At 38.7% G+C, this 16494-nt stretch overlaps 1 protein-coding gene across 1 annotated transcript in view; it reads right to left on the bottom strand.

The window, feature by feature from the left end:
- MTMR8 (myotubularin related protein 8) overlaps positions 1 to 11367 on the bottom strand; it is a 154255-nt gene extending 142888 nt beyond the window's left edge. The window contains 2 exon segments of the mRNA XM_064278442.1: positions 9791 to 9948; positions 11205 to 11367. Coding sequence (XP_064134512.1) covers positions 9791 to 9895 — 105 coding nt within the window. The 5' untranslated portion in view covers positions 9896 to 9948; positions 11205 to 11367.
- Positions 11368 to 16494: the final 5127 nt, after the last annotated feature.

Here is a 16494-nt window from a genome sequence, read left to right as displayed (position 1 = left end):
GGAATCTCAGATAAAACAGTCATCCCCAAGCAGAATAAGTAACTTTGTCTATATTGCTGGGTACCACTCTCTCCTATCTATATGATCCCTCCCCTCCCTCCCCAGGCGGCTTTGTTAACATTGGAATTTCCTGGGCCAGGGAGTGAAGTGCTCTGTGTTTTTTTTTTTCTTTTACTAATCCATTCTCCTGGCCTGAGAGAAGCAGCTACTAAAATCCAGGGACCAAACACCCTTCCCTGACTTCCCTAAACTGGAATAACAATATAGAACCAGCTCCAGCCAAGCATATGAGGTCCACAGTCCTGGGCTTTCATCCCTACACTGAGCAAGGTGGTTATTATAATGCAAAGGCAATTCTGATAGAGATCTGACTGTAATTGTTTTAGCAGAGCACTGGAAAGACAAGTGTTCCAGGTCTGATATCTCTACCTATTAAACAGAGACCTCACTGATCCACAACTGGGAACTGAGGGCTGAAGCTCCACCCAAACTACCCAGCCACCTGCCAGACTGGTCCGAGGATACTGACACCTACCAATCTTTAGAGGTACATGCACTGGGTGCCTGAGGTAAAGCTGCAGAAACCACCCACTGAAGTGCTTTAGGAATAGAGACACACCTACCTCACTGGCACGTAGAGGAAGCCGGTCACCATCCTGCACCCCCGGAGTGTGACCCCCTGCTGCTACTAGCATCTGGTGCACACAACTATCACCACTACTCCTCTAAGTTAATAGGTGACAGTCTACACCACACACTTGGTAACTGAAAATCAGAACACCTAAGCTGATTCTATTCAAGAATAGTGAATGGACTCTTAGGCTTATATATCTGGTAACAGCCCAAACCAGCTGGTAACAGGACATAAGTGATTCAAAGGCTACAACAATCAAGACAGCGCAATCTAGTAGCCCATCTACATATATTGAAAGAAAACAAAACAAGATAAGACTCAGTGAGCAAATATAAAATAAAACATTACAATATCTTATAGATGGCTCAGAGACAGCAGTTGATATCAAACCACATAAAGAAGCAGACCAAGATTGCTTCTACAACTCCCCAAATTAAAAAATCAAAATCTTTCCCAAATGAAGATACAATCCTGGAACTGCCAGATGCAGAATATAAAAAACTAATATACAGAATGCTTCAAGACACCAGGGATGACCTCAGAAATGAAATAAGGCAATCTACAGAGAAAGCCAAGGAATATACTGATAAAGCAGTTGAAGAAATCAAAAAGATTACTCAAGAACACAGTGGAAAAATTAATAAGCTTCAAGAATCCATACAGAGACAGCATTCAGAAATCCAAAAGATTAACGGTAAAATTACAGAATTAGACAACTCAAGAGGAAGTCAGAGTAGCAGAATCGAGCAACTGGAATGCAGAGTGGGGGAGATGGAGGATAAGTCAATTGACACCAGTATACTTGAAGAAACATAAGAAAAAAGAATTAAAAAAATGAAGAAACCCTGAGAATCATGCGGGACTCTATCAAGAAGAATAACTTCCATGTGATTGGAGTTCCAGAACAGGGAGGGATAACAGAAAATACAGACAGAACAGTTGAAGATCTTGGGCAGAACACTTCCCTGGCATCATGAAAGACGAAAGGATACCTATCCAAGATCCTCACCAAACACCATGTAAGATTGATCCAAAAAGAAAATCACCAAGACATATTATCACCAAACTTGCCAAAACCAAAGATAAAGAGAAAATTTTAAAAGCACCCAGAGATAAAAGAAAGGTCTCCTACAAAGGAGAACAAATAAGAATAAGTTCAGACTACTCGGCCAAAACCATGCAGTCAAGAAGACAATGGGATGACATATATACAGCACTGAAGGAGAAAAACTGCCAGCCAAGGATCATATATCCAGCAAAACTCTCCCTCAAATATGAAGGTGAAATTAAAACATTTACAGATAAACACAAGCTTAGAGAATTTGCAAAAACCAAACCAAGGCTGCAAGAAATACTAAAGGAAGTTGTTTGGTCAGAAAACCAATAATATCAAATACCAGCACAACACAAGGTCACAGAACATCCTGATATCAACTCAAATAGGGAAATCACAAAAACAAATTAAGATTAATTTTAAAAAGAAAAAAACGCTCAAAACAGGGAATCATTGAAGTCAATATGTAAAAGATCACAATAATCAAAAAGAGGGACTAAATACAGGAGGCATAGAACTGCCAGATGGAGAGGGAATCAAGGCGATATAGGACAATACAAGTTAGGTTTTTACTTAGAAAAATAGGGGTAAATATTAAGGAAACCACAAAGAGGTATAACAACTCCATAACTCAAAATAAAAACCAAGAAAAACATAAAGACTCAGCAAACATAAAGTCAACTACTATGAAAATGAGGAACACACAATTTACAAAGAAAAACGTCTCAGCACAAAAAAGTAAGTGGAAAAATGAAATTGTCAACAACACACACAAAAAGGCATTAAAATGACAGCACTAATCTATAATTACTTTTTATACTTACGCCGTACTTATCTATAGTTGCTTATCTATATATATAATTACTTACGTATAATTACGCTGAATGTAAATGGACTAAACGCACCAATAAAGAGACAGAGAGTCTCACACTGGATAAAGAAACACGATCCGTCTATATGCTGCCTACAAGAGACACACCTTAGACTTAGAGACACAAACAAACTAAAACACAAAGGATGAAAAAAAATATATCAAGCAAACAACCAGCAAAAAACAGCAGGAGTACCAATATTAATTTCTGACGAAATAGACTTTAAAGTTAAATCCACCACAAAGGATAAAGAAGGACACTACATAATGATTAAAGGGACAATTGACCAGGAACATATAACCATATTAAATATTTATGCACCCAATGACAGGGCTACAAGATACATAAAACAAACTTTAACAGAACTGAAAAGTGAGATAGACACCTCCACAATTATAGTAAGAGACTTCAACACACCACTTTCGGAGAAGGACAGGACTTCCAGTAAGAAGCTCAATAGAGACACGGAAGACCTAATTGCTACAATCAACCAACTTGACCTCATAGACCTGTACAGAACACTCCACCCAACAGCTGCAAAGTATACTCTTTTTTCTAGCGCACATGGAACATTCTCTAGAATAGACCACATATTAGGTCATAAAACAAACCTTTGCAGAATCCAAAACATCAAAATATTACAAAGCATCTTCTCAGACAACAAGGCCATAAAAGTGGAAAAATCAATAACAGAAAAATTAGGGAAAAGAAATCAAATACTTGGAAACTGAACAATACACTGCTCAAAAAAGACTGGTTTATAGAAGACATTAAGGAGGGAATAAAGAAATTCATAGAATGCAATGAGAATGAAAACACTTCCTATCAAAACTTCTGGGAGAGCTCTCCGCGGTGGGGCTTGCGGGCGCCTCCCGGGCGGATTCCGACCCCGAGCGCCAAAGCGCGGCTGGGAGCAACGAGAGCAGAGGACCAGCCCTTGAAAGTGCTGCTTGATCCTTTATGTCTCCTAGGACAGAGAGAGTTGGAAGCTGGCAAAATTGTCACGAGAGACTGGAAGGGCTGACTCATTAGGGGGACAGCAAGTGCGAGTACGGAGTAAGGTGTATATAAACTTATATGTGACAGTTTGACTTGATTTGTAAACGTTCACTTCAAGCTCAATAAAAGTTAAAAAAAAGTGGAAATCAATAACAGAAAAATTAGGGAAAAGAAATCAAATACTTGGAAACTGAACAATACCCTGCTCAGAAAAGACTGGATTAGAGAAAACATTAAGGAGGGAATAAAAAAACTCATAGAATGCAATGAGAATGAAAACACTTCCTATCCAAACCTCTGGGACACAGCAAAAGCAGGGCTTAGCGGACAATTTATATTGATAAATGCACACATACTTAAAGAAGAAAGAGCCAAAATCAGAGAACTGTCCCTACAACTTAAACAAATAGAAAGTGAGCAACAAAAGAATCCATCAGGCACCAGAAGAAAACAAATAATAAAAATTAGAGCTCAACTAAATGAATTAAAGAGAACAGAAAAATAATTGAAAGAATTAACAAAGCCAAAAGCTAGTTCTTTGAAAAAATTAACAAAGTTGATAAACCATTGGCCAGACTGACTAAAGAAATACAGGAAGGGAAACAAATAACCCAAATAAGAAACAAGATGGGCCACATCACAACAGACCCAACTGAAATTAAAAGAATCATATCAGATTATTACGAAAAATTGTACTCTAACAAATTTGCAAACCTAGAAGAAATGGATGAATTCCTAGAAACACACTACCTACCTAAACTAACACAATCAGAAGTAGAACAACTAAATAGACCCATAACAAAAAAACAGATTTAACTCCCAACAAGAAAAAGCCCTGGCCCAGACAGCTTTACTGCAGAGTTCTACCAAACTTTCAGAGAAGAGTTAACACCACTACTACTAAAGGTATTGCAAAGCATAGAAAATGACGGAATACTACCTAACTCATTCTATGAAGCCACCATATCCCTAATACCAAAACCAGGTAAAGACACCACAAAAAAAGAAAATTACAGACCTATATCCCTCATGAACATAGATGCAAAAATCCACAACAAAATTCTAGCGAATAGAATTAAACAACATATCAAAAAAAAAAAAATCCACCATGACCAAAAAAAAAAAAAAATTTTTTTTATGCAAGACTGCTTTAATATTAGAAAAACCATTAATGTAATCCACCATATAAATAAAACAAAAGACAAAAACCACATGATCTTATCAATTGATGCAGAAAAGGCATTTGACAAAGTCCAACACCCATTCCTGATAAAAACTCTCAGCAAAATAGGAATTGAAGGAAAATTCCTCAACATATTAAAGGGCATCTATACAAAGCCAACAGCCAACATCACTCTAAATGGAGAGAGCCTGAAAGCATTTCCCTTGTGAACGGGAACCAGACAAGGATGCCCTTTATGACCGCTCTTATTCATCATTGTGCTAGAGGTCCTAGCCAGAGCAATTAGGCTAGATAAAGAAATAAAGAGCATCCGGATTGGCAAGGTGGAAGTAAAATTATCTCTATTTGCAGATGACATGATCTTATACACAAAAAAACCCTAAGGAATCCTCCAGAAAACTACTGAAACTAATAGAGTTTGGCAGAGTCCCAGGTTATAAGATAAACATACAAAAATCACTTGGATTCCTCTACATCAACAAAAAGAACATCGAAGAGGAAATAACCAAATCAATACCATTCACAGTAGCCCCCAAGAAGATAAAATACTTAGGAATAAATCCTACCAAAGATCTAAAAGACGTATACAAAGAAAACTACAAAGTACTAGTGCAGGAAACTAAAAAGGACCTACATAAGTGGAAAAACATACCTTGCTAATGGATAGGAAGACAACATAGTAAAAATGTCTACTCTACCAAAAGCCATCTATACGTACAATGCACTTCCTATCCAAATTCCAATGACATTTTTTAATGTGATGGAGAAACAAATCACCAACTTCATATGGAAGGGAAAGAAGCCCCAGATAAGTAAAGCATTACTGAAAATAAAGATAAAAGTGGGAGACCTCACTCTACCTGATTTTAGAACCTATTATACAGCCACAGTAGTCAAAACAGCCTGGTTCTGGTACAACAGGCACATAGACCAATGGAACAGAATGGAGAACCCAGATATAAATCCATCCACATACGAGCAGCTGATATTTGACAAAGGCCCAGTGCCAGTAAATTGGGGAGAAGATAGCCTTTTTAACAAATGGCGCTGGCATAACTGGATATCTATTTGCAAAAAAAATGAAACAGGACCCATACCTCACACCATGCACAAAAACTAACTCCAAGTGGATCAAAGACCTAAACATAAAGACTAAAATGATAAAGATCATGGAACAAAAAATAGGGACGTTAGGAGCCCTAATACAAGGCATAAACAGAATACAAAACATTACCAAAAATGACGAAGAGAAACCTGATAACTGGGAGCTCCTAAAAATCAAACATCTATGCTCATCTAAACACTTCACCAAAAGAGTAAAAAGACCACCTACAGATTGGGAAAGAATTTTCGGGTATGACATCTCCGACCATATGATTCTGTTAAAACTCAACCACAAAAAGACAAACAACCCAATCAAAAAGTGGGCAAAGGATATGAACACGCACTTCACTAAAGAAGATATTCAGGCAGCTAACAGATACATGAGAAAATGCTTTCGATCATTAGCCATTAGAGAAATGCAAATTAAAACTACGATGAGATTCCATCTCACTCCAACAAGGCTGGCATTAATCCAAAAAACACAAAATAATAAATGTTGGAGAGCCTGCAGAGAGATTGGAACTCTTATACACTGCTGGTGGGAATGTCAAATGGTACAACCACTTTGGAAATCTATCTGGCATTTTCTTAAAAAGTTAGAAATAGAACTACCATACAACCCAGAAATCCCACTCCTCGGAATATACCCTAGAGAAATAAGAGCCTTCACACAAACAGATATATGCACCCCCATGTTTATTGCAGCTCTGTTTACAATAGCAAAAAGCTGGAAGCAACCAAGGTGTCCATCAACGGACGAATGGTTCAATAAATTGTGGTATATTCACACAATGGAATACTACACATCGATAAAGAACAGTGACGAATCTCTGAAACATTTCATAACATGGAGGAACCTGGAAGGCATTATGCTGAGTGAAATTAGTCAGAGGCAAAAGGACAAATATTGTATAAGACCACTATTATAAAATCTTGAGAAATAGTATAAACTGAGAAGAATACATACTTTTGTGGTTCGAGGAGGGGAGGGAGGGGAGGTGGGAGAGGGTTATTTACTGATTAGTTAGTAGATAAGAACTACTTTAGGTGAAGGGAAGGACAATACTCAATACACGGAAGGTCAGCTCAACTGGACTGGACCAAAAGCAAAGAAGTTTCCGGGATAAACTGAATGCTTCAAAGGTCAGCGGAGCAAGGGCGGGGGTTTGGGGACTATGGCTTAGGGGGACTTCTAAGTCAATTGGCAAAATAATTCTATTATGAAAACATTCTGCATCCCACTTAGAAGTGTGGCATCTGGGGTCTTAAATGCTAACAAGCAGCCATCTAAGATGCATCAATTGGTCTCAACCCACCTAGATCAAAGGATAGTAAAGAACACCAAGGTCACAGGATAACTATGAGTCCAAGAGACAGAAAGGGCCACATGAACCAGAGACTTACATCATCCTGAGAACAGAAGAACTAGATGGTGCCCGACCACAACCGATGACTGCCCTGACAGGGAGCACAACAGAGAACCCCTGAGGGAGCAGGAGATCAGTGGGATGCAGACCCCAAATTCTCACAAAAAGACCATACTTAATGGTCTGACTGAGACTAGAGGAATCCCGGCGGTCATGGTCCCCAAACCTTCTGTTGGCCTAGGACAGGAACCATTCCCAAAAACAAGTCATCAGACATGGAAGGGACTGGACAATGGGTAGGAGAGAGATGCTGATGAGGAGTGAGCTACTTGTATCAGGTAGACACTTGAGACTGTGTTGGCATCTCCTTTCTGGAGGGGAGATGGGAGGGTAGAGACAGTTAGAAACTGGCAAAATTGTCAGGAAAGGAGAGTGGAAGGAGGGAGCGGGCTGACTCATTAGAGGGAGAGTAAGTGGGAGTATGGAGTTAAGGTGTATATAAGCTTATATGTGACAGACTGACTTGATTTGTAAACTTTCACTTAGAAAAAAGCACAATAAAAATTATTAAAAAAAGAATACATCCTAACATCTGACAATGGATCAAAAAATTAAAAACGAAGAAGCAGAACAAGCTCAAAGCAGATGAGATAAAAAATGTTCCTTGTAACTTACTAAAGTCAACGTCTGTAGAAAGCAGACCCTTTGAAAGAGAAAACGTTCCCTACCTACCTCCTTACCTGGACTTAGACTTTGGAGAAGCAGGTCATATAAGGAGAGATGAATGGAGCTTCTCCTTTCAGTTCAGAAGGCAATACTCATCCAAGGGTCCAATATGGATATTTCAGATCTCATCTGGGGGACTTAGACACATATTTGAACTGGAGAGAATTTGCCCCATCTTTACCCATTCCCCTCAAGAATGACCCTAACAAGCCACCTCTCAGGTGGCCCTGCTAAATGACAGCTCATGAATCCTCCTAACTACTGGATATTCGAAGCTGTATTTCCAGGAAGTCATTGTAATTATTCTCACTATGATAGTAAAAAGATGAAAATAGCCATAAGAACTAACAATTCAGGGATATTATTTAAATAGCAATGACTTCCTGTGCAGAAAAGAGTTAACATAGCAGGCCTGACTGTGATACTTTAAAAGACCAACTTACAAGGCTGGCCCTTGACTGGCATCTGGGAACCTGGAATTTGGGAGGGTTCCCACCATTCCCTAACTGACAAGCATTGCTCATTCTGCCTAAACTGTTTGTACAAACAATGTGGTTTATGCTAAACACTTGCTTTCCTTTTGGGACTCTGGAATATTGGTATGCGCTAGCCAGAGGGTGCCTATGTGACCAGCTCCAAATTATAATTCTGGGCACTGAGTCTCTAATGAGCTTCCTTGGTAGAAAATGTTTCATACATGTTGTTAAAATTTAGCACTGGAGGAATTAAGCATCTCTAGTGTAATTCCATTGGGAGAGGACTCTAGGAGCTTGTGAAGTTTTTTTGCGGACTTCACCCCATATGCCTTTCCCTTTGCTGATTTTGCTTTGCATCCTTTCACTGTAATAAATCATAGCCATGAGTATGACTATATGCTGAGTCCTATGAATCTTCCTAGTGAATCACTGAACCTAGGGGATAGTCTTGGGGATCCCTAACACACCTCCACATCTCTATATTCAGCCCATATCTCTTTCTTGAGATCCAGACCCAAATGTCCAAATAGCTAGCTGCTTGATATCTTTGTGTGTGTGTGTGCATCAGGTGAAAGTTTACAGATCAAATTAATTTCTCATTCAAAAACTTATATATTTTTAAGCACCTTGAACTCAAGGTTAAAACTGAAGTCCCTGTCTGTCCTTCTTGTGCTCCTTATCTTGGTGAATGTAACCACTACTCACTTGTTCATTTAAGCCAGAAACCAGGAAACATGGGGTGCATACTAAACTTCTCCCTCTTTCTCCCAACCACATTTAATCAGTCATCAGCCACCAGGTTCTTTCATATAGACATATTTTAAATCCATCTCCTCCTCCATCTATAGTCATTGCCTTAATTCAAGTTCTTATCACTTCTTGCAGCATTCTCTTGAATTCTTACCACCAGCAAACCAATTCTCCACACCAATACCAAGGTTATCTTTTGAAAATACAAATATAGTCATGTTCCTTCCTAGCTTAAAATAGTTTAGTGGCTCTCAACTATCTTTAGGATAATGTTCAAATTCCTGGATTTGGCCATGAAGCCCTTTATGATCTGGTTTCATTTCTTGATACCCTTCCTTCTCCCCCTGTATAAACGCTAAATTTCCTTCTCCAGGTTCTTGCCCAAAGCATCGGGCTGTTTCTGGCTTCCCCATCTGAGATCCATATCCCTCATTTAGGCTCCCCAAACGCCCTATGCATGAGATCTCTAACCCAGTGAATAAATGCTGGTTGATTGAATGCTAAATGAAAAGGAGAGATTATGAGTGTTTTTCTTCTCTTTGTTCAAAACCTTGTTTGCTGTTATTTTGCTGTTTTAGTTAAATGATATATCATAGCACCAAAATGATAACAACTATAAAATTACCTCATAGTTCCTGTTGGCATCTGTTATGGTCCAGTACCTTTCGGGTATTCACATACACCCAAAGTCTGATATCGGGTCAATCAGTTTCCATCTATTTTCCCTCATTTTTTTTGAATATTCGGGATTATAAGAAAAAACATAAAGATCTTCAGATAATGCTGGGGAAGAGAGACAGGCATGAAAACAAAGTAATGATGAGAGAAACTTAAAGATCATCAAACAATGCATAAGGCTAGATTTTCTTCTTCCAAAGGGGATGTTTGTCAAACAGACCCAGAAAAGAACAGTGTTTTGTGTACGAGCCTGCTTTTATGTAAAAAAAACAAGAACTGGAATATTGCTTTGGAATATTTTTCTTTCAAAATCTTTTCATTTTCTGCAACAGCAATACAAAACAGGAATTTTCTGCCTGGCTTCCTGTAAAAAAGAGTGCTGTGTAATGGACTGAACTAGGGCTTCTGGGTTTCACATGCTAGAAGAGCAGTCCTTACCCCAAGTTTTTAACTGGGCTTCAATGTCCTGCACCACTTGTTGTAACATGTTATATCATATTAAGAGTGTACTTGTCAGGCCAATACCAGCTTCTAGCTGATAAATGGCCATATCTTCTTTTTTTTGTCAATCCTGCTTTTTCCCTTCACAAGATGCAACATACAATCAATAACTAATTCGACCAATTTATGTGGCAACAACTTTTCCAGAGATGGATGGAGCCTTCCAGAGTGCTGATCCAGCCAACTGGTAATCTTTGTAAATAAAATACCAGCAGACACTGAAGAATTATTCTAGGGAAAGGGGGGAAGAAAAGGAGAGGGGAAATTTAAGAGAATGGAAATTCCACAGACTAAAACCAAAGGAAGCTGGTCACCTACAAGCTGATCACCTGTTTGGAGGTAGGGACGGGAGGATGAGGAGGTGAGGCTAGAGGAGGCAGGGACAAATGCGCTACTGAGGAACTTTGATATACTGCCCTTGTCTTCTAGCTGGTACTGAAGATAGATGTGGGAACATTGGTGCAAACATAAAGCTTGCAGGACAACAAGAAACAATTTTTGCTCCAAAGCAGTCTTCCTTCCCGAACTGTTGAAAAATTTACAAGTTGACACTTAAAAGGCAGAGGGAGAAAGAAGGAAATACCATCTATTAAACATTTACTATGTACCAAAAGTACATGGTAAAATACATAAATGCATTTAAGCCTCATAACACGCCCCAGGGGGCTTGTTAAATTATTCCTAATTTTGCTGGTGAGGAAGATGAGTTTGGAGGTTATATAACGTGCCCAAATATCATGAGCTGGTAAGTGGCAGAGCCCAGACCCAAGCCCTGATCTAACTATACGCCATGATCTTTCCGCTATGCCAGTCTGAGGTAAAAAAAAAAACTTCAAAATGGTTTTAAAAAAAATAAGTACCTGGCTGAGAAAGCTGTAGCAATGAAATACAAACTTCATGGCATACAATGTCAGAATCTAAAACAAAGTGGGCCACCTTGAAGTTCTTGCAGTAGAGGATCGGGGGACAGCCCAGGTTAGTGATGGGCAACTTCTCCACAGTGGCAATGTGATGGAGTGCAATCTGAAAAACAGGGGGGGAAGAAAAACACCAAAATATTGCACTAGCTCTATCACTATCAGTGTGCCTGATTCTCCGTAATGGCCAGAGATGTGGTCACACCTACAACCTACAACCATTATTTCAGACATATTGGGTTTCTCTCAAACAGAAATAAAGCATAATTGTGGTAAGGCAATGGGGAAGAATTTTTAGTTTTACAAAACTTTTTTCTCCTTAGGGACGAAGAATTAACAGGTTGTGGGACAACTTTGGTGGATTGGCTCAGAATACATGACTTCTAGGATGCTATTGTGGAGTTTAAAATCAGAGTAGAAAAACTGTTACAAAGGAAAAAACTTATTTTTTTCTATCAAATTAATAATTAAAATAATGATTAATAATTGGTATTGTACTTTTTTACTCACAGTGTAGTCCATGACCATTAACTTATTCAATCTTTGTTATAGCCCTTTGAGGTATTATCATCCCATTTTATGAATGAAGAAACGAAACCTCTGAGGAGTGAATTTCTCATCATTGGTCACAAAACCAGGAAGTGGCACAAACAGTACTTGGACCATGGCAGTCTTACTTCATACAAGTCCAGGGTGCTTTCTCTAGGGATTACAGAAATCCTAGTTCTGGAATTAGGACTTAACTAGAAATATGAGGGGGAAAATGCTCTCCCACATTTCAGACTGCAGTGACAGTAAAACAGAGAATGAAGGATGACTAAATCTTTAGTAATCTCATCACTCCTGCCCATGCTGATGTCAGCAAAAAAGAAACTCATAGAAAAGGAATTGGTAAAAGAAAATGTGTTCAAATAATAAAATTCTCTCTTCATGGAATAAAAAAGACATGGAATTGTGGTTTTATAAGCCTTAGATGTTTTCCTCCTACCCATGTCCCTGATGTTTGCAGCAACTACAGCCTGGATGTATTCTTTTTACTTTCTGGAGTCCCTGTCCTGTGCCTGGAAGGCTTTCCAATCAACTTTTCTTCTCTTCTTTTCTTCTCTACTCTGCATATCCCATGTTCCATCCCACAATTTATGTGGAAAAGTTATCTCCTTCCATGAAATCTTCCAATTATATCTACCATCTATAAATGAAGAAGGCTGGGTGTCATTCATATTCCTAGAAGGAACTGTCTATCTTAATTATCTTGTCAAATTCAATTCCTGCCATGGCAGTTTTGGACAGGCCACAAAAACTATTGGTAATGTAATAGGAAATAATATATCAAATTTCAAGAAAATCAAAGCCCTGTAGGTCAACAAGCGAGCTCTGTGTTTAGACAGTAAAGCAATGATCATCAAGAGCAGGTGGCGTGCAAGCAACCGTGGCATGAAGGGGGCTATATGTGTTTGGAAGGAGGGGAGAGGACGCAGACTAAGACTGGGAACAACTTCATTATATAGTACTACTTGGGTAAATATGCCTCCTTTGGCATGTAGAAATAAGCAAAAAAAAATTTTTCCTTCAGAATCCCGTTCCCTGCTTTTGAAATAATAGCCAGTGGGAACAAAACTGGGGACATGCATGTTGTCCATAAAGGCAGGTAGAAAGGAGACAGGCTCTTGCACAGTATTCAAGAATTGGTTCCTAAACTGTTAGAACTGAAAGGGTCCTTACCAATTATATAATCTAACCACTTCATTTTTACAGATAAGGGAACTGAAGACCAGACGGGGAAAGTCACATAGCCAGTTAATGGTAGAACTGAGTCTAGCCAGAACCCAGCTCTCCTGATTACACTATTGGCATTATTTTTATCATACCAAAGAGAGCAAGACACAATATTTTATGGGGAAAGCTCATGGGATTTTAAGAAGTAGGTATTAAGATACATTTATATGTACATTAAATCAACTGAATTTATTTAATACTTATATAATAGCATTTACCATGTGCCAAGTACTGTTTTAACATTAATTATTTAGTCCTCATAACAAGGTACTATTATCCCTATTTTACAGGTAAAGGAAGTGAGACACAGATAACTCAGACCCAGTGCCGTCGAGTCGATTCTGACTCATTGCGACCCTATAGGACAGAGTAGAACTGCCCCATAGAGTTTCCAGGGAGCGCCTAGTGAATTTGAACTGCTGACCCTTATGGTTAGGAGCCGTAGCACTTAACCACTATGCCACCAGGGTTTCCGAGCCACAGATAAGTTAAGAAAATCTGCTTAAGGTGATAATGATAGTAAATGTTGAAGCTGAGATTTGAACCTGAGCAGATTGGCTCTAGGGCCTGTGTAATCACTATGCTCTGTCATATACAAGATGCACATTGCTTTTGTCATCAATGAAGCAGCTTTTTGCTAATGATTAAGCTAAGACTAAATTATGCTACATTAGGGTAGATAAGTTAGGAGTGCTAAAGTAACTCAAAAACATTGTTTAAAAGCAAAACAACACATACACATATCACACTTGGGTGAAATCTTGTCTTAAGACAGAGAGATGGTCTAAATCAGTACTACTAAACCTGTGGGCACTCAAACGTCAGCATTACCTGAGAACTTTTTAGAAATTCAGAATCTTGGGCCTGAGATTCTGGATTTCTAACAAGCGGATACGGATGCTGCTGGTTCTTGTACCACATTTTATGGGTAACAAGGTTTTAAATTACTTCAAGATGCTCACCAACTAACTAAAAAACCCCAGTGCCGTCGAGTCGATCCCGATTCATAGCGACCCTATGGGACAGAGTAGAACTGCCCCATAGAGTTTCCAAGGAGTGCCTTGCAGATTTGAACTGCTGACCCTTTGGTTAGCAGCCGTAGCACTTAACCACTATGCCACCAGGGTTTCCACCAACTAACTAGTTACCAACTAAGTAACTAACTAAAAAAAAAACACTAGGCTAACAAAATGATCAGAGACTACCCCATCAAAAACTATTATGCTAAATTCCTGGAACATTCTTGCAAGGTCTAAAATGACAAAAATGGCTATAGTCAATCATAACTTGAGGGGAGGTGGAGTCATATGATTCAGTCTTATGAAAAGGCTCCTGTAATACGTTCTTTGAAGTAAAGGTTTTACAACAATTTAGCTAATAATGATACCATGAAATTTCAGAAACCACCATATTAGAAAGCATGTTTGTGTAGCTCTTTCAGTTCCTTTGATATTTCTCCTCATGAATATACCTATGTTTCTTTCTGGGCTGCACCAGAAGCCTCCATATATATAAGATGGGTTCCAGTGAGATACAAAATCAAAACATTAACCTTACAACTCGAACAAAGAGAGTGGCAAAAGAGCATTCAGGCACCAGAAGAAAGGAAATAATAAATATTAGAGAAGAAATAAATGAAATGAGAATAATTGAAAGAGTTAAGACCAAAAGTTGGTTCTCTGAAAAGATCAACAAAAGCAACAAACCTTTGGCCAAACTAACAAAACAAAAACAGAGGAAGCAAATGACCCAATAAAGGGGATCCTAACAGAATACGAAAAATTTTACTCCAACAAATTTGAAAAACTTAGAGGAAATGGACAGATTTCTAGAAAGACACTATCTACCTAAAGGAACACAAAACAAGCTAGAAAAACTAAATAAACCTACAACAAAAGAAGAGGTTAAAGAGATAATAAAAAAAATCTCCCAATAAAAAAAAAAGCCCTGGCCCGGACACCTTCACTGGAGAATTCTACCAAACGTTCAGAGAAGAGTTACACCAGTACAACTAAAGGTATTTCAAAGCATAGAAAAGGAAGGAATACCCCCAGACTCATTCTTTGAAGCCAGCATAAAGCTGATACCAAAGCCAGGTAAAGACACCACCAAAAAAAGAAAATTACACACCAATATCCCTCATGAACACAGACGTAAAAATTCTCAACAAAATTTTAGCCAATAGAATTCAACAGCATATCAAAAAAATTATTCATCATGACCAAGTGAGATTCATACCAGCTATACAGGAATGGGGAAACCCTGGTGGTGCAGTGGTTAAGTGCGATGGTAGCTAACCAAAGGGTTGGCAGTTCGAATCCACCATGTGCTCCTTGGAAACTCTATGTGGCAGTTCTACTCTGTCCTATAGGGTTGCTATGAGTTGGAATTGACTCGATGGCACTGGGTTTGGTTTTGGTTTTTTTTATACAGGAATGGATGAACATTAGAAAATCAAACGATGTAATCCACCACATAAATAAAACAAAAGATAAGAACCACACGATCTTCTCAACTGATGCAGAAAAGGCATTTGAAAAAGTCCAACACCTAGTATCAATCTAGGTAAATAGGAAATCATCAAAAATGGAATGCATAAACATTGATATCCTAGGCATTCCCAGTGCCGTAGAGTCGATTCCAACTCATAGCGACCGTAGTGCACTGAAATGGTCTGATATTGGCCATTTTGAATCGGAAAATCATATGGTCCACTGTGCTGGGAATGACAACTTGAAGAGGAATGGTGTTGCATTCATCCTCTAAAAGAACATTTCAATATCTATCCAGAAGTACAACGCTGTCAGCAATGGAATAATATCCATACACCTACAAGGAAGACCAGTTAACACAACTATTATTCAAATTCACGTACCAACCACTAAGGCCAAAGATAAAGAGACTGAATATTTTTATCAGCTTCTGCAGTCTAAAATTAATCGAACATGCAATCAGGATGCATTGATAATTACTGGTGATTGGAATGCGAAAGCTGGAAACAAAGAAGGATAGGTAGTTGGAATATGTGGCCTTGGTGATAGAAACAATGCCAGAGATTGACTGACAGAATTTTGCAAGACCAACGACTTCTTCATTGCAAATACCATTTTTCACAAACATAAACGGCAGCTATACACGTGGACCTCGCCAGATGGAACACACAAGAATCAAATCGACTACATCTGTGAAAAGAGATCAGGGAAATCATCAGTAAGAACAAGGCCAGGGGCTGACTATGGAACAGACCATCAATTGCTCATATGCAAGTTCAAGTTGAAACGGAAGAAAATCAGAGCAAGTCCACGAGAGCCAAAGTATATCCCACCTGAATTTGGAGACCAACTCAAGAATAGATTTGACGCATTGAACACTAATGACCAAAGACCAGACAAGTTGTGTAATGACATTAAGGACATCATACATGAAGAAAGGAAGAGGTCGTTCGAAAGACAGGAAA

The sequence above is a fragment of the Loxodonta africana genome, chromosome X (assembly GCF_030014295.1).
Source record: "Loxodonta africana isolate mLoxAfr1 chromosome X, mLoxAfr1.hap2, whole genome shotgun sequence".
NCBI classification, from domain to species: domain Eukaryota; kingdom Metazoa; phylum Chordata; class Mammalia; order Proboscidea; family Elephantidae; genus Loxodonta; species Loxodonta africana.
Note: the sequence above shows the minus strand (reverse complement) of the source record. Positions and strands in the feature narration are given on the sequence as shown.